Source organism: Cavia porcellus, unplaced genomic scaffold (assembly GCF_034190915.1).
Source record: "Cavia porcellus strain 051 isolate PalLab524CR breed Dunkin Hartley unplaced genomic scaffold, mCavPor4.1 scaffold_17, whole genome shotgun sequence".
Taxonomy (NCBI): domain Eukaryota; kingdom Metazoa; phylum Chordata; class Mammalia; order Rodentia; family Caviidae; genus Cavia; species Cavia porcellus.
Genome location: NW_026947500.1, coordinates 4,049,282 through 4,068,808, shown reverse-complemented (window position 1 = coordinate 4,068,808; position 19,527 = coordinate 4,049,282). Strand labels below are relative to the sequence as shown.

The following is a 19,527-nucleotide window of genomic DNA, read 5'->3' as shown; positions in this document are numbered from 1 at the left end:
TGAAAATGTTTTCACACAAATGTACATCTCTTAGGTGTGTTGTCAGCAGGTGGTAAATGAGTAGCTTTGGGGGAATGGTCCTGTTAAGGCTCTTCTTTCTAAAATAGAACCTTGGATGGTTTCCTAATCTTTGTTACTTAATTATTTAGATAATAAGTTCTTGTCTTTAAAGTCCATCTGCCACAATTGCTATCTTTTTTCTTCATCTAAGTATCTTTGAAAAGGCAAAATGCCAAAATCTTTGTTAGTCTGGCTCCCATCATTTGGACCTGGTGTTGCTGAAATGCCGGAAAGTCACCCTGTCTTGACAGGTCTAGAGGGACCTGGCATTTGCATATCTCTGTAAACTGTGTAGTACATTTCTCCAAATAGCTGTGTCATTGCTGCAAAACCTGATGATGGGAAAAACTGTGGTGGGGACCTCTGTGTGCATAATGAACCTTAGAGCAACTTATGTGTGTGGCTTTGAAAAGACTGTAAGAGGGTTGAAAAAGCTCTGGAAAGTGTAGATAGTTCTTCTTTTCCAGAATGTGCTTTCTGCTTTCATATCCTGAAGGGTTTTCTTACTGTCTCACAGAGTTGTTATTCCCTCCCATGACTGGGTGTGTTAGAAAACAAGCTCTGAACCCCAGCTCTGAATTTGGAGTTTGTGCGTTCCACGTGTCCACAAGTGAGTCCAGAATTCCAGGTGAAAAAGCTCTGACCAGCCCATCTCGATGAACACTAAAACCATAAGCATCATTCCAGTTAGTGTAATAGTTGCTTCCAGGGTTGTTCTCCTGTTAGTTTTATGAGTTTAATTATATATAGTCATTTTTTCAGTGAAAACTAGCAGATAACAATTTGTTGAACACTGTGTTTTTGTCAGTAAGGAAATAATTTGGAACTGAGTTAAATAGGAATATTTAAGGTCTATACACTGAAAAAACGTAAGTTTTGAAAACAATTTCATTTATGTCCCATGCTTATATTTACATGTGATCTATCAAATGGACTATCTCAGTGATACCAAATCAGCCTTATGTGATTAATCTTATTATATCAACTATGGGCATGAATTAAATTTATTCCTCAGTCCAAGGACCTAGAATTCTCAACTGCCTACCCCTTCCTTGGTCCCCTTCCAACTTATTGAGAGGCAATGGGTGATCTCTCTGGTCCACTAAAAGATTTTATTGAATAGCGGTCAAAAGGAATACACCTCTGAGACTTTGGATAAGTCACCCAAGCACTTATATCAGAAAATCTGTGATTCGACCTCACTCTGACCCTGGACTTGAGAGAGATCTACTGATTTGATATCAGAAATCCCACTGTAAATGTCAGAAATCTTACTGTGGATGGCGGAACTGAGATGTGATGACCCTGGTAATATTTATTTGCCGTCTATAATGTTCCAGTCATGATCCAGGTACTAGTGATACAGAACTGAACAGAAACAATCAAAGTTCTTCCTTCTTTGATAAAGAATTTTATCAAACACTTTCCTTTAGAATTTAGCATGCCAGCTATTACTTTAAATGTTTTACATATACTATCTTCTTAACTCGGTGAGCTGAATACTACTATAACCCCTGTTTTACAGTTAAGGAAACTGAGGTACAGAGAGATTAATAGCATACTTAAGTCCCCTTAGATACTAAATGATGAAGCTGAGATCTGAATCAAGCTCTTTGGCCATGGAATCTGTGGTCTTAACTAGCTGTCATTGTCAATTGTATACAAAGTAATTTGTACCCATCCTAAGCTGATGCCAAACTAGGAAAAGTAACAAATTAACTGTAGACAGTAACCTGGGATCCTGCTTTGCTTCCTTCTCTGGAGGGCTTCAGGTTGTGATGGGAGGCAGATATGTGGGGCAAACCATGGTACAGTCATCTGTTTCTGGCCCCCTGGCTAGTTGTGGCTCCTGGCCTCAGGTCAATGCCTCTTTTCTGGCTTCATTGTTAAAGTACCAGACATCATGATCTCTCTCACCTTAAATTAACTGGAGAGTTGTAAGGAAATATGTAGAAATGGACTTGGATTGAAAATATGTGGGTTTGAATTCTGGCTCTATATTGACGAACATCGTTAGTAGTTTGGGGCCACTTTTGGTAGTACTGGTAGCAACAATTTTAAGCCTATTACCTATTAAGAGCTGTTATGCATTGTGCTAAATGCTTCCTATATGTTGTTTCTGGTCCTCAGATCAAATTCTCTTGGGGAGATATTTTTATCTTCACTTACAGTCTGCTCTTGGCCACTTTCCTCTATCATTTACTGTTTGACCTTGGGCAAGTTACTTAATTCCTTGAAGCTTTAGTTGCATCATCTGCAAGTTGGAGTTAATAATATCTATTTCCCAGGTTGCTCTCAAGATTAAATGTGAAGATGTATATACAGCACTCAGGCCGTTGCCTATTCCAATGACAGCGATAATGTCTATGATAGCTTGTTCTATAGCTGAAGGTATTGCAGCTATTAATCTATGAAGCGAGATTTGAGCTGCAGAATTGTGAGAAAAGTGGGTGAGCACTGGCAGCGTCGTTGGAAAACTTTTACCACTGCCTGCTGCTCAGCAGCAGGTGGGACTAAACCGACAAGAAACCAGACAGCAGGTGAAGAGACTCCTGTGTCTGTCCTGAGAGCTGAGCCAAACTGGAAGCTGCCAGCGATGATAATGGTGTTCCTGGAGGTTTGGCTGTGGCTGTGCCAGGAACTGACTGGTCACTGAGGGGTTTATATTGGTAAAAAGACACCAGTAGCACGCAGGGCCAGCTGTCTTGGGGTACATGGTGTCCTGAAGTTGGTCTGTACTTAGGGCTACCCTTCCCAAAAGCCTGGGCTTGACCTTAGGAGCTGGGGAGTTGTCCAGTGTGTTCACAGGCAGGATGCAGTCTTGCAAAGCAGGCAGGCTAAGTGGTGTTATCCCATTTTACAGATGAGAAAACCAGAGTAGGAGAGGTCAGATAAACTAGCAGGAAGCAGAATCCAAACTTGAACTTTATTTTTGATGAACTGCCTGATAGGTCTGCATAATTTATTTTGTCCTGTACTAACAAGTAAAGAAAAACAACAATATCTCCATTTATCTCCATGTAATTTTATAGTTCTTTTTTTTTTTTTTCCTTGAACTATCTGCTGTACTTGAGATGCATGGCTTGGGCCAGTATGTTAATGACAGTAAACTCCAGGGCTGTATTTTCAGTCTCCTAGATATATACTTTTGTATGTCATCCGTTGTTGTGATAATTTGATGACTCTAAGATGTAGTTGCTTATGTCCGTTTCCTGGTTTAGAAGGACAGCGTCATGAGGCAGAGACCTCATTCCTTTTTGACTTTGGATGGGATATGACATGTAACAGGTAGCTATGGAGGCTTCCAAGGTTCAGAGAAGATCTCTGGCTCCTCAGATGGCTCTCCTGCACTGCAGTAGAAGGAGAGGCGTGAGTGAGAGATGGCTGTGGAGGGCCATGGCCTGGCTGGGAGCACCCCAGGGACTGAGGCCTGAGAGCTGAGTCAGCACAGTCCTTCCTAGTGCAGGACTGGCTTCAGAAAAAGCAGTGGTGTTGAAAAGAGCCCGAAGGCTCAAGATAAATATGGAGAGTTCCATTCCACTGTTCCTGTTTTCTTTGTTCTGTTTTCCTTTTGTAAGCATATGCTTGTCAGTTAGGGCTGAAGCTGAACAAAACGGCTGCTAAATATGGTTCTAAGAGAAATAACGTTTTGGTCTTTTCCAGGCCCGTAAGTTCTGAGTAAGCACAGTGGATTGGCAGATGTCAGTAAGGAATCTGGGGAAGGCAGTCATGCCAGGGAACCAGGATCTGTATTCTGCTGGGGCCTCTCTCATCCTGCCAAAGGTCTGCTGGCCTCAGGTAAAATGTTTTGTCAGAGAAGGATTGTGTCTTTAAGAGGAGCTTTGGAGAAGGGGAGTTTAGAGCAGGGCCATTGCTCAGGATTTTTCCATCTATTAACTTCATTCTCAAGGAAGAAAGAAGGTAGGGAAGAACAGGTAGCTTCTTTTCTGATGCTAAGAGAGTGGCATTGTTATATAGGTTTAAATTTACTGTTTTTAATTTTTAGGATTTAGTCTCAAGATATTATAGAGTATTCTGATAAATTAGGTTATGCAGAAGATCTGGAAGGGTTTAAGCATCATCAATAGCTATCAGTCCCTAAATCTCAGCTTGCCAGTCCTTCCCAAATTTCATCAGCTGACGGAACAGAGAATTTATTCCAGCATTCCAGGAACCCAGAAATCTTCTCAACCGCCCCACTCATTTCTGAAGACATCTGTCTGTCCATAAATATCTGACCATTTGTTAAGCATGTGGTGACATTGGTTGAAAGATAATAGATTTTCTTTTGTTGGCTTTTTAGTTGGAAAGCTATGAAATGCAGACTACCTTTTCTTACGGGTTCCTTGTTTATTAACTCATTTTCAAAGAGAAAAAGGAAAGAAAGGCCGTGAATATTTATTGAAGTTTTACTATGTATCAGGCCTGAGATAACTTAGACACTCTCACGGTCTTAACAGCATCCCTGGAGAGAAGTGGCAGTCTCCTCATTGTAAAGATGGAAGAAGTGAGGCTCTGAGCAGTTATGAAACTTTGGAGAACTAGTAAGTGACACATGGAGCACCAAGAATTCTGGCTTCATGAGCTGACAGTGAGTGATTAAGAGCTCAAGGCAGGGAGTCTGAGGAGGTGTGTGGGTGTCTCAGCTCTGCCACTGATCAGTGGTGGGACAGTGACCACGTGTTTTATTTTTCTGTGCCTCGGTTTTTTCACTTGTAAAACAAAAGCAAGAATGGCAACCGTTTAACAGGGTTGTGACAATCAAATAAACTAACTACTCATGGAAAAATGTTTAGGATAATCACTGGCACACAAGGAGTTATGAAATGTTAGCTATTACTGTGATTTCATTATAATAAATAATCAAATTTGCCTCTCAGCTCTTGCTGAAAAGTAACATTTTCATTCAGGGAACAGCCTAGCTGGCTTTTGATATGTAGTTGTATTTCATTATGAAATAATGTAAACTACTCTACCTTAGAATTAAATTCTCTTCTCGGCCTCACAGCAAAGGTTAAGAACTGAATAAAGGCATGTGTAGCCAACAGGGATTGCTGACTTCGGTAAATGTCAGTGATTTGTTCTTTTCTCCTTGGGGTACGTAACCTTCTTGCGTGCTGCCCATCCTGGCTTTAAGAGCAGCTAAGCAAATATGAAAGGGAGATGTAAGCTGACTCTTGTCTCTTTGCTTTCCTGTCTCTGTAACATGATTATTAGGCCTAGAAGCCTCTCCCTGTAGCATGCACACAGCCACATCCTGACAGCCCGTAGTCTAAAATGCATAAGGCACATCATGCATCAGTAGGCTGTATGTGTGGTTTTGTTTTTTAAAGTTAATTTTATTGGCACATTTTAGATATACATAATGATAATATTCATCACAGGGCATTTGTACCTGCACATGATGTATCTTAATTCTCCTTTCTTTCCAGTCTCTTCCCCTCCCTTCAACTTCTCTTCCCTTCGTTATTTGCAAAAGCTTTTTTTCCTTTTATTCTTATGGGTGTTTTTATAGCTGCGAATACAATAGGGAATTTTATGTGTGACACGGTTGTGTGTTTGGGACTGGTCTAGAGGGCTGGAACAGCTTATGTAGCTTGAAAAGAAATGACATAATGTGTTAGACCTTTGGTTCTGCATTCTGATGGGGTGTGTGTGTGCGTGCATATGCCTGTGTGTGTGTATGCATGTGCGTGTGTGTGAAATGAGAGGGAGTTCCCTTTACGTAAACTGGGAGTGGAATACCGCCAACCTTAATGGTTATGTCTGGTACTCATGTGTTGGACATGGTGCTTAGTGCTGGGAGAAAAAGATTTCAGTCTCTGCCCCCAGGGCTTTTGTAATTGGTCAAGGGAGGAAACCATGCACAAAGATAACCCAGAGAATGACAGTGGGCTGCAGAGAGCCCTCTGCCCCGATTGGGAAAGGCTTCACTGGACTTTTGAGGATGATGTCTGCTAGATAATGGAAGAAGGAACGAACCATACCAGTAGGCATTAAGAGCCTGTGAGCACAGAGCCTTGCGTGGTGTGTCAGGGAGGTAGTAGGCAGTTTAGGATCCCAGTTTCTTAGAGCCCAGAATGACAAAACCGGGGGCTGGGCATGAAGGCTGAGCCTAAGACAACTTTGACTTTCCATTTGAACCATAGTGGTCATAATTAGGTGATCTACTTTAGAAAGATGAGCACAGTGAATAGGTGGAGGAAAGTGGTGGCCAGAGATGGAAGGTTGAGGAAACAGACCTTGACAGTGTGGGCAGAAGAAAAAGAATCTTGCAAGAGCCTGAGAGTTGTGACGGAAGACAGAGGAAGTTCAGCTTCAGCACAGGTGGGGCTCAGCAGTGAACCATCTCACAGGGGAAAAATGAGACAGAACTGAGAAGAGACTGTTACATGTAAGAAGACAGGTCCTGAGCCACCCTTGGAAAAACATTATTTTAGCGGTCCTGCTGCAGAGGGGAGAAAAACTGGATGCTGGGTGTTTTCAAATGAGTCCTATTTTGTGAGAATGTAGCCAGCTATGACATGTATTTTTGTCAAGGAATATTCACAACCACCCAGCTCTCCAGGATCTATGTAATCTAAGAAACTGGAAAATTGGGGGAAGGAGCTTCTGTAGGACCGGAGGAAAGTGTGTTTCCACTGGGTCACAGTTCAGCTCTTCCTTCTGCTTAGTCCAGTTCTTCCTTTACTCCAAGTCATACTACAGTAAACACCTTCTGCTTGAATCTGTAAGATACTTAGTGTTTATTCCCGGGGAAACCGTTTTAGTCATTTTCCTCATTGCTGGAGGAAGATGCCTGGCACCTACAACTTAAAGGTGCAGAGGTTTATTTTGGCTCCTGGTTTCAGTCTGTGATTGGCCAGCTCCAGGGCAGGAACAAGATGGCAGAGGGCCGCGGTGGAGGGAAAGGTGCTCAAGCATTGCGGCCAGGAAGTGCAGAGATTAGGGAGGAGCCAGGGAGGGAGATGTACCTTTGCAGGTCACGGCCCCAGTGACCCATCTCTTCCAACCAGGAACCATCTCCAAACAGCATATGCATTGCCCCTGTAATTCAGTCACCTGCCAGACATGTGAGAATTTTGGAGGACATTTTGGATCTAAACCATAACAAGGAACAAGTATAATGTGACTGTTTCTAGTGTGTACCATGTGGTAGTCTGCTTATGGCCAGTTACCATTGGGACTCTGAGCCCTTTGCGTCTGAGCCATTTGGATATGAGCCTTTTGGATGTGCCCAGCAAAGAGCCTTTCTCTTCCTCAGCAGCTGAAACTAAGTCTCCTTTATGGAAGGAACCTCCTTGATTCCAATTGGCTGGGTTAGATGCCCATTAATAGACTTTGCAGGGAGAGAAAGAAAGCATCAGAAGTCAGCTGCTCAGGTCCTTGTGGGACCTAGCTATGAGCCTGTCCCCAAGAAGGGTCCCAGAAGGTTGAGAGGCCCTGAGTACACAAGCTGATGGCTGCTGTGTACCAATTTCACACCCCTGACTGATTTACCAGGTCTAAGGTGGCCACTAGTTATCATCCTGCATCTCCTTTCTTCAATACTCATTTTTTCTTCTAGTCAAGAAAAATGAATGCTTCAAACATAATTGAGATGTTTCAGGCAAATATAGAATTTCTCACCAAATCTGTTGCAGAAACAGCACTGAACAAACAAACGACTGGAAGCACAGCTTAGAGACAAACAGCAGCTGCCACCATGTATGGGCGGTTTTTTCTTTCCCTCATTTCTGACTAATTCCATTGGTAATAAAACCCGCTGCTCTAAAGGCCTAGTAGTTTAAGAAAACATTGGTTTCTTTCCCAATCAGGACCCCTTCCCGCCTTTTGAGGGTGTTGGGTTTGGCTATAGGGGGCAAACTCAGGTCTTGTTTTGCTCACAGGATGTCCCCACCTGTCAGGACAGGTGGAACTCATGGAGGTCTTGGTTCTTTAGGACATGAAGCCGGAATGTGGTTTCTTGTTTTTCTGCCGTTGTAAACGTGGGTAATACCAACTCCAGTCTCCCTGGAACTCCAACTCGGTAAGCTACATGCTTACTCTGGTGTTTGTCTTGTTTTGTTTGATTGTTTTGTTTTATTTTTCATTTATCTTTCATCTGGACTCTTCAAGGGAATCTAGCCATGGGTTTTTCTTAAGTCTGACCTGCTGAAGAACATCTTTAGAGAACTCATAACGTCAAACATATTTTGCCTACTTCTGCATGGATAGGACTGTGATTATTTCACTGAAGCAGCTTGTCCCCTGTTTGAATGCCATTGGCAGTGTGTAATTCCTGTTTAAATGATTACTATTACCTCTCAAGAGATTGTTTACTGTGTGCAAGGCTTGTACTGGACGCTCACTTATTCTTCACAAGAGCTTTGCAAGGTAGAAGTCATCCCTGGTTTATAGGTTTGGGCATTATGTTGCTCTCTTGGGACTGCACGGTAAATCAAGGAAAAACTGTTTGATTCCAGCCTGTCTGAATCTAAGGCTCAGGCTTTGCCCTCCTGCCTCCCAACTTCCCTATATTAATATACTACAGTACTTGTTTACATGTTTCCTATAGTTAGGATAAGATTTGAGGTCATTTTTTTCTATTAGTATTTTTTGTTTGTGTTATGGTTTGATAACTAGTGGTCAACTTAACGCCAGCTGGATGTAGCTGATATAGCATGCATTGAGAGAAGATGCTCCACCTGAGGAGGGTTGCTGGGATAAATAGGTGAGAAGAAGAGAGGTGTTGGGAAGGATTGAGGTGTGAAGGAGGCATTGTGGGTTCTCCTACGAGTTGCTGTCTCAGCTGTTGGTTCTCCTGGAGAAGCTTTGGTCTTCACATGGAGCATTGCTTCCTGGCTCCGGAGGGGAAGACATGTGCTGCCTGGTCTCCAGGGTGAACTCGTCACGCTGCTTCCTGGCACATACCCTACTGTGCTTGTTGTCGGAGGAGCTCAGGGCCTCCATGTCGCTGAGGACAGCTGTGGTTCCTTTCAGGACAGCCCCGGTCTTTGTTGTTAGTGTGACTTCTCGGCTCCAGTGTAGAACCCTCATTCCACTAGCACAGCTCCTTCATCCTGCTGGCATAGACTTTCTGGCTTCTACCGCTGACCCTTGGGTCCTCCCGGCATGAATCCGTAAAAGAGGCTGGCGTGAGTCTTTCTTGTGGGATCTGGGCTTTCAGTTGGACTCGTGGAGGCGTTGTCCTGAGTTCTGGGTTTTTATCTGGATTCATGGGGGACATTGCCATGGGGTTTAGACTCTTGACTAATTAATCTATGTCGTTGGTGTTGCGGATAGATTTCCTGCATTCTCCTGTGTTAACTTCCGGTGACCATTATAAAAATATTATAAACTCTATGTCCTGATCTGAATTGTTCTCTGTGTACAACCCCTGACTACAACAGTTTGTTTTCCAGTCCTGGGGTTGAACCCAGGGCTTCCCACTGAGCTATCCCTCCGTCCATTTTTAAAATTTTACTTTGAGATGGGTCTCACTGAGTTGCCCAGGTTAGATTCAAACTTGTAATCCTCGTGTCTCAGCCTCCCAGTGTCTGAGATTACAGGTATGCACCACCACCACCCCTGGGAGGCCAGCATATCTTTTAAAAAAATTAAATGCTTAACACTTGAAACATAGCTCTCACAGTACACAGAAAACTAATTTTTTTCTTGAGAATAATTAGATAGCCTATGTTAAGAGGGCAGTTGGGTCCATCTAAGTAAGCACCTGTTTCCTCTCCCTACCCTCAGTTCCCACCTAAAGGAAGCATGATTTCTTTTTTTGGCCCAAGTCCTCAACTTGGCTGCCTCTCTCACCATGTTTACCTGCCCTTTGTAAACATTCAAGTTTGTGACTCCTGATTTATGCCTTTATAGAAGCTATTTCCTTCCAGTTAGGAATCAGTGGAAATAAAAGTCAGTTTCTCCTGAATTTTACAGGCTTTAGTTTTATTTCAACTGGTTAGGATTGTAATTCAATAATAATAGCTGTGATTACTGGACATTTACTGAGCATGGTATCTTTCAACTGACTACAATTGCATAATTCTCCAGTTCAGCTTTATTCTTAAATTTCAGTCATGCTGAAGGTGCTGCAGAAGCGTAATTGGCAAGGGAACATTATGGAGAGGAGAGGCGAATCCAAGGAGCAGCATTGTGAAAGGCATAGTTGTGTGATATTTTCTTTAGAAACTGTTGACTCCCTGGGGAAAACTGCCGCATGATCCAGGAGCATCCTCACCTCTCCAGCGCTCTCGCCCATGGGCAACTCAGATGTAACCAAGGGAAATGCCCTAAGCAAGAGTGTGCTCAGGATGAGAGGTCTCTCATGGTATCTTGATGTACATGCAAACCTGTTTCTATCTGATGGTGAGAAGTGTGTTAACTCCTTTTTATTGTTTTAATTAAGAATTTCCTTTTCTCTGATAAAAAATAGCCATATAAATTAGAAATGAAATGGCATCTGACCAATTTCACAGCCACGGCAGAATTACATTTTTAAAATTTTGATAATATTTAATATTGACACCAGCACTTCCTAAATAAACTTATTTTCTTATGTTAAATAAATATTTGCTTGTGTAAAAGACAGTGTCTGGAGTGCACTTTTGAACTTTTATTTATTTTCTTTTAGGACCCTGCAGGGATCTTTGAATTGGTGGAACTTGTTGGAAATGGAACATATGGGCAGGTTTATAAGGTAAGCCCATCAAGTTTTGAGTTTATATGTGGTTTAGTTTGAGCATGACTTACATATGGTTTCAGTTCATGAGTTCTGAATACAGTGCTATCTACACTTGCTCAAAAATGCTTCACAATAGATGTTAAATAAAATAATACGCTTGTTAAGAGTCTGTCCCTCTCTATCTGCGACCACATTGCCTACACTGGAGTCTGTGAACTGGACATTTCCCCTCAACACGTATTATGGTGTTTAAATCTGGACACATGAATTTTGATATTGCATATTTGAAATTTTTGAAGTACTTAGTTTCCTTTACCTGTAGCACTGTGAAAGCTACTTTTCGAAGGATTAGAGCATACCGTTTAGTTTACAAATTAAACTATTAAATTATCACAGGTGAAAAAGTAAATTTGTTCCTGGCTTAGAACACTCTGGGTTTAGTGAGTAGTGTTAGGGGGAAAAAAACCTGGTACTTCACTCACAAAACAAAGACCTAGTAGCAGTATGAGTTTTACAAGTTAGTAAATAATTAAAAGTTAAGCTTGAGGTTGATTTTCCCGCTGTTTTACTAATTTTTGTTCACAAATTCACTCAAAAGAAGATTTTTTAAAATGTTTTCCCTGTTGGGTGGGTGGCGGTGGTGCATGTCTGTAATCCAGCACTCTTGGAGGTTTAGTCAGGATGATTGTGATTTAGTGGCTTGGTGAAACCTCATCTCTAAACAAATAAGCAAATAGACAAACAGTCAAATTTTTAAAAACTGGAGAGAATGCGAAATATCTTAGCGAGAATGTATGGATTCAACCCCAGATACTGGGAGAAAATAAAAAAGCTTTTCATTAGTAAATGACCTAAAAATAGGTTTTCTTTTTCTTTTTTTAATGTGGCCTGATTTCTCTGTTGATTATCAAAGGAAAGGGGAGAGGAACTGTTTTGGACTAAAATTTTGGGAGTTTTGGTGAAGAAAATGCCTTCAGAACAAGTTTCTTTTGATATTTTTCTTGGGAAACAAACCATCATTTTCCCAAGTGGTAGTGATATGAGATGATGTTTCAATTATAAATTACCTCACTGTTATGTTTTTAAAAATTCCTTCTCTGATCCTCAAACTTCTCTCAGTTGATTAAAATTATTGTAAAAGTCATTTAGATTGTAATGGCTCCAATTTTCAACATGTCTCAAGTATATGAACAAGGTGTTTTTCAGAGTCTGATTCTGAAAGCACGTTATAAATAGATACACACTTACGGGCCTTTATTTACTAGGACAGTCTGTGTGATGTCCACTGCAAGGGAGAATTTGTCCCTTGCAAAAACAACTTCTTCCTAAAATGTCAACCCTGTACAGTTAGACTGTAATCTACTGAGCTGCACACTTGACATTGATCCTGTCTGACACAGACAGAAATGTGTCTCAACAAATGCTTTTAAATACTTTCAGTGAAGATAATTAAGTTGGAAGACTGTGTTACTGCATTTCGAGAAATTGGATTGAACTTGGGAAGCAATGAGGCTAATGAATTAAGTCCTGATTTAGGTACACGATTACTTCTGATTTCTTGTCGAAATGGAGGAGCAGCTCTGTAGCTGTCTGTTGGTTTTATGGTGTCACTTCTTAGAGCCACTGAAGAACGCTTTCCATGTGCAGAAGTCACATTTGGGAGAAAATTCACAGCTTTGCCCATTAATTCAAGAGGTGTAATTGTACACTCTTGTAAGAGGAGACAGCAAAAGCATTCCATTGAGGATGACAGTGTTTGGAAAAACCAGAATTATTCCTAGTTTTATGTCACCTAATAAAAAAGCAACACATGTCAAGAGTTCTCATATATTTCCAAGAAAAAGAAGACATATAGTGCAGGATTAAATAATATTATTACTCTAAAGGGTTCCATTCTCTTAATGTTTGATACAATAATTTTCACCTTCCTTGTTGGGACGAGAATGTCCACGAATATGATAAATGCACTGTACTTTGGGAAAGTAAGCTTGGTTCCTTTTAATAGCTGTATTTGTTTTGTGGTCATTGCAGTGATTCTGTGCTTGTGGTGATTTAGCTGTAGACTACTAACACCTTAATCATTAAGGTTTGGTTTCTAGGCAAACGCGTGATGCTTGTTGGCCCTGCTCACTGACAGAAACACCTGTGTTTCCCGAGGACTACTCTAGTTTTGCTGTTGACCAGAACAGTGAAGGGTTAACATAATAAAATAGCAAAAGCTGAACTTAAAAGAAAAGCTAGGGAAAATTAAATTAGGAAGCTATTTGTTTTCATGCTCTACATTTTGTAACTTTTATGGAGTAAGTATGCTTTTGAAGTACTGTAGGCATAAGTAGACATTTTGTAGCCCTAGGAGGGGATTCTTGTACAGAGAAGCTGGTAAACATTTTCTTTATATTAAATATGAAATTATTTAAGTTTTCTGTAAATTCATCTTCTGATATTCCTGGCTTTTATAACATTAGGTAGGGTTTTAGGAATAATTGAATGAACATAACCTTCATTTTGTGAAAAATTTCATAACTTTTTAAATGAATTGCCCTATGAAAGTTATAAATTTTTATTTTCAAATAATTTTCTAAGAAATGTACTTCCTATAATAAATAAAGAGTATATGCAGATAATGAAGAGTGTTCCTGAATATTTGCTTGTGAGCTAGATACAGTTGGATAAGAAATATGAATATTTTATGTAAAGGCCATTTATAAAACATCATTTAAATTGAGCTTTTTAAAGTTGGCTCTGTTCTTACTCCCAAAATTAATTTATTGCACCTATTCTTGGTAGGCTAGACTTGCTAATCTTTAGCATTTTGGTCCTAAACAATCATGTAGCAATTTAGTATTTCTTGATTTGTTTGTCTTTATTTACAGGACAGAATAGATAAGTAATAAAGAATACTCATTCTCTATCAGGATTTTTAACAAGTAAACTACCTTCCCACACCATGGCTCCCATTTAAATCAGACCAACACAAAGCCACAGACTTGTTTGCTAGAAATCTTGGCTGTTTATCAGCATACTGCCTATTTGGAACCTAATGGACCCTTTTTGATAAACTAGAGTTATTGTTTTAATAAGTCAAAATAATTGCCAGTGGTTAGCTGGCAATTGTTCCACTTCAAATTAGCTGTATACTTATAGAGAATGTTGGTTTATCCTGTTTCTTAATTGCCATTTTGGAATATATATTGTTACAACAGACAGGAAGACATATTTTTCCAGGATGACACTGTGATCTGGGAATATGATGAATTCCTTGTGTGTGTGTGTTTTCAATCCTCGTCAGAGTTGGGAATTGCCGAGCAAAGAGCGCACCTTAGTGGTTACGTGTTTGAGAAAGAAGGAGATGCAAGGTGACTGGATGTGTATTTTCAAGTGGGCTCAAAGCTTCTCACGGGTCATCTGTGTGATCATTTCTCTGCCAACTGACTGTATCCTTGATCACTTCCGTCAGGCAGAACTCATTGCCTTACAATCAGTTCATTTTCCTGCAACTTTTTGGAATCTTCATTAAATCAGAATTCTACTTCTTCAAATATTTAGTATTTCAATTCCATTTTCTGCCCATAGAACTATTTAGAATTAAATCTTCCACAGGAACATAGTCTTTCAGATGGTCAAAGACTTCTCTCTTATTTCCCTAATATGTACTCATATCTCTTTTTCTGCAGGCATTATAGTCTCAGTTGCTTAGTTTGTTTTTCACGTGAAATAGACTGGAGGCTCTTCATTATCACTGCTTCTTTCCTTGAAACCACTCTAATGGATGTACTAAAAACTATCTTATGCTTGTCAGTAGTTCCCTCCACCCCATTTTCCCAGTCCTCGGACTGAACTCAGGGCCTTGCTTATGCGAGGCAAACACTACCACTGAGCCATAACCCAGCCTTGTTCGGACACAGGCTCCCGGCTAGCTGCAATCATAGGCGTACACTCCGTGCCTGGCTTTGTCAGCTGCTCTGTATTTCACAAAACCTATTATGTACATTATTTAACTCTATCATAATTTCACAAGAGTTTGTTCTCATTACAGTGGCCTTGTAATTATAGCTCCTTGTGCCTTGAACACTTTGTCCTTTCAATATTGGCTCTTCTCCTTCAGGTCTCAGATCAAAATTTCTTCAAGGAAACTCATTTCTACCTTGTGTCTCCTCCAAGCTGCTGCCTCTGCTTCCCTCTTCCAGACTTTCTGGATCCATCCACTTGTTGTAATAGCTAGAGGATCCCTCTCTGGATTGTCTGTCTTCTTTGCTTATGTGTATATTAAATCATTTGAGTATAGAAGTGAGGAGAATAAGATGAGAGACAAAACCTTCCTTGTTCATCGCTGTATTCCCAGTGTGGTACAGAGTTGAGCCCAGAATTGTGCTCTGTTTTTGTTAATAGTTCTGTTAACATTTTTTTCAGTTTTCTTAATATTTCTCTTAAAATATTAGTCTGTTTAACTTCAGAAATTTGCACAAAAGTGTCAAATCAAGTGCTCTACTTGCTATTTATAGTGGGAGGTAGACTTTGCATTAAAAGAATTGTCAATCTGTGCTGACAATTTACAAAAATGAATAAAAACAATTTTATGGAGTTGAATCACCTAGCAGAGGTTCTCAAATTTTACTATGTAAAATAAATATTTGGAAAAGTATTTAAAATTTAGTTTTCTAGGCACTCATCTCTGATACTTGATTTAATACGTCTAGGGTGATTTAATATGTCCATAATATGCCCTAGACATATTATGGACTTTTACTTTGTGTGGGTTCATTCTAATTTCAAAGCCCTGGTACCATACTCAAGAAACTCTGCAAAAAATGATTATCCCTTATACTGCTAAAAGGTCACTTGAGGGAAAGAGAAGCCTAATCCTTTTTGTAATCATTTGCTTTAGAATTTCCATGCTGAGCCAAACTTGCATAAACTGACAAAGGCAAAAAATGTAAACATTTTGATCTAAGATGAGATACCATCCAGTTTTGACTTTTTCACTTATTCAGAGATTTAACTTGGCAGTGTTTATGATACGCTTGCTTGTGATTACTGTTGAAAGTGGTTCCTGAATAATTTGCCTTAAAACCTGAGAGTATTGTCAAAAGCATCCTGGTATAGAGTAATGAGAGCTTGTTGCATGAGATTTCTTCAAATCTGCATATCATTATCTCTTAATCGTTTATTAAAAATCTGTAAAGCAGTTTAATAGTGAGCTTATTAGCAGTTTTAATAGGGAGACAATTCTATATTACTCAAGATGCAGTGTAGTTTTTTATGGTCTTTTGTAATCAATCATGTATTATACTATTCACTTCTTGTTTGGCATAGAGTTAGTATGGGTGAATGTTGTGTTTCTTAGATAATAGTTGCATTTTTATTTTATTTAAAATTTTTAAATATAAAGAATATATCCTTTCACATTTGTTGAGTTCCAGTGAAAAACAGCTCTGTGCTTTTGTAAGAATAAAGCAGAGTTAATCTAAGTGGTTCCTATTCATAAGAAGTGTGCAATCAGTAGATCTAATGAGGACTCAGTACTCACTGCTAAAATTTGTTTTGGTGTCATTTGTCTTAATTATTTCTCCTGATGGTTAAGGTCTCATTTTGTAGGGAGAATGCACATTTATTAAATCACATTATCACCCCAAGGCAGGATTTCTAACACTCAGTTTGCACTGTTGAGACATAAGGCTGGATAATTCGTGTGTACATTGTGGATGTTACCAGCATCTTTGGCTTTTAACCTACTAAACCCCAGTAAAAATGTGACAGTTGAAATGTCATATGACGTCCAGATGACTTCCAAAGAACAAAACTACCCCTCGTTGAGCATCACTGCTCAAAGGATGAGACAAAATGACAAAACTTTTAAAACTGAGCTACAGGCAGGAAGGGGGGTTGTAGAATATGGAGCAGAGTAATTAAATTAAATTAAATTAACACTGCCCAGACAGAATTAGATCATGACGGAGCTGTAGCGTGGAGATTAGGGAAAAGATCAGAATCTTCAACATTTGCACTATGTCTAGGAGTATAATTGAGCATTTTTATAAGCAGAAAGAACTTTGGAGCTATTCTAAACTGAATTCTCAGCCTGGCAGTACATTGTTTTAGTTGTGTGAAGATAATCAACAGTCTCCTGGTCTGAACTTGTTCATCCATTATTAACAGTATGGTTGTTATGAAAACTCAAGGGATGTTATAAACACTCAAGTGTAACAATGTGTGGAAACCCTTAGTCCAGAGGCTGATACACAGAGGGCTCTCAACAACCTTTTCATCTTCTCCAACACCAGTATTCTGGATTTTTCCCCTCTGGTCTTGATTTTGTAGAACATTTTATGATCTGAAAGAAACATTCCTGGAAGAATGAACTCACAGACACACATCTTTGTGCTTCTCCTTCTTCTCCATTTGATTTTTTAGTTTCTCTGTATGCTCAGCATAGCATTGTTTATATGAAACCCTAATCTCAACGCTTCCTGTATGACATTTGATGATATAATTGCCATTTAGTTTGTCTTCAGCATTTAAAAAGGACAATTCCTCAATACTTTGTAAAGAGAAGATTGATTAATAGAGGAAATAAGCCTCCAGCATTCTGAAACTTTGGTTAGAGTAAGAGTAGTTTTTGAATAGTTATCCATTTTACAACTTTTGGGGGAATCAATAATATTTCCTTTGTAGGTATTGAAAAATCTAAGTGGAGATCCTTCGTTGTGACATTAGTGATGGGTGTCATGTAGGACATGAGGACTTATTTTAGGACTTAGATTCTGCACTTACTTTCCTTAGCTTTCAGTTTGTCCCAGACCCACTGAAAGCCTCAATTGTCCTCATCTTTAAAATGATGATTAAAATATCTTTTGTGGTAGGTCCCACCAGTCCATCAGAGTTTGGAGTGGATTAATGGCTATGATAAGACTTTGTTAAACACTTTGTTAAACCACTATATTTTGACGGTTGCTATTGACATTCATTTCAAGGCAGGTTGAAGAGTGCTTGATACAGGAGTCTACTCCGATGTTGTTCTCTTTGCCTTCATCCTCGGGATCATTGTGCATGTGCACTCAATATCCTAACTTCAGCTACTGATTCATTCTTATGCTCCTTGTATTATTAGTATCGGGGTCTTCAGGAAAAGCGGTGCCTTTAGATGGAGTGGAAAGTCTCTGATTTTGTGTTTCTCTGTCTTTTACCTCATTAACAATTTTTAGCTAGTTTGTCACATTTCCCCAATATGGTCAGCAGAACTCCAAGTGAAGCCTTGTGAACAGAATGCTGAATAATCAGAGTGGTTGCATAGCCTGCCATTCTTCCCCGCTTTTTATTCCTTATACAGGTTAGTGAGTTTCATTTGCGCAGTTTCGTACCTGTGTGTAACATGCTCAGATCATTATAACCCTTGTTGTTCCCCTTTTCCCTGCCTCCTTCTCCCACTTGTTGCTTTCCTTTTCTCCTGTAGCCCCCCCTTCTAATTTTGTAACCCCCACCTCTCAGTTCTGCATATGATGCATGTCTTTTCGAGTCTGGCTTATTTCACTTAACATGATGATCTCTATCCAGTTCCATAGTTTTTCTGAAAATGATATGATTTCACTTAACAGCTGAATAAACCTGTATCTGTGTTCCACAGTTTACAGTAGCTATTGTGAATTGGTCTGCAGTTAACATGGATATGCTGGTATCTCTTTTTTTTTTTTTTTTTTTTTTTTTTTGTCTTTTTCGTTTTTTTCAGTACCAGGGATCGAACTCAGGACTGCCTGCTTGCAAGGCAGGCGCTTATACCGCTGAGCTAAATCCCCAGCCCCTGGTATCTCTTTAATATGCTGACTTTACAGACCTCTTTCTTTAAGGGAGGCAGTGTTAGCATTTGTATTGCTTTGTTCCAGCCAGTATTTTCCTAATTTATTTAACTTGGAATTCTCTCTCCTTGCCCCAGGTGACCCATATTAATGCCCCTTGAACTATCCCAGGGAACACAGATCTCATGGTGGCTTATGTGACTCTACCGTATGGGAGTGCTTCTCATCATTGCTGCAGCCTCCCTGTCTGTCCTTCCTTCCCTCAGTTTGTATAACACTCAGCTGCAGGGTTGCCTTTTCCACTTGCTTATAAACTACCTGTCCCAAATGTTGGGACAGATCTGGTGTGTTGATATTTTCAAAAAGAGTTTTGCTTTATTTTGAGAAGCAAAATAAATTTAAAATGAATTAATGATATGGTCAAGGATACTAGTTGGTTTCATTTCTTTTAAAAAGTTGTAAATACCAACACATTCAAGCACTGTCTTCCTAGCAGTGCAAAAACTATGATTATTTTACTATCAAATAGACATTTATTTACAATACGTCTCTAAAATGCTGTAGTACATGCAAAGCATTGTCCTCAGTCTTAGATTCATTTGACTATAGCTGAGTAGAGTATACATTCTTTGTAACAATTGTCCCCGTGTTCTTCAGTAGGTAGGAGAGTCATTTTCCCTTGAGTGTATTGGCCTTGTGGGCTTTTCATCTTCATAGATGCCTGCTTTTCTTCCTCATAGTGTTTACGTAGTTACAGACCATGTCATTGCGTGCTCTGATTTGCCGGGTACAATGAATTAGATGACTGCTCTCTGAGCCTGGGTGGAAGATCATGATGCCTGTGTGCCAGATGCCACATGTAAGGACTGCTTTCTCTGCTAGGCAGCAGGACCTCCACGGTTGCTACTAAAACTTGTTTTGGGGTGCAGTGTAGGATTTCTCATTGCTACTTTTGATTCTTAGTCCTCACTCTGCATAGAAATGGCTTGGATAATTTAGAAAAAC

The 19,527-nt window shown here is 39.8% G+C and overlaps 1 protein-coding gene across 9 annotated transcripts in view; it reads left to right on the top strand.

Moving 5' to 3' along the window:
• The window catches only part of Tnik (TRAF2 and NCK interacting kinase), a 375,608-nt gene that overhangs the window by 76,106 nt on the left and 279,975 nt on the right, over nt 1-19,527 (top strand). For all 9 annotated transcript variants that reach the window (XM_013145513.3, XM_063227156.1, XM_013145516.3 and 6 more), the window contains exon 2: nt 10,682-10,747. In XM_013145513.3, coding sequence (XP_013000967.1) covers nt 10,682-10,747 — 66 coding nt within the window. The remainder of the gene's footprint in view (nt 1-10,681; nt 10,748-19,527) is intronic.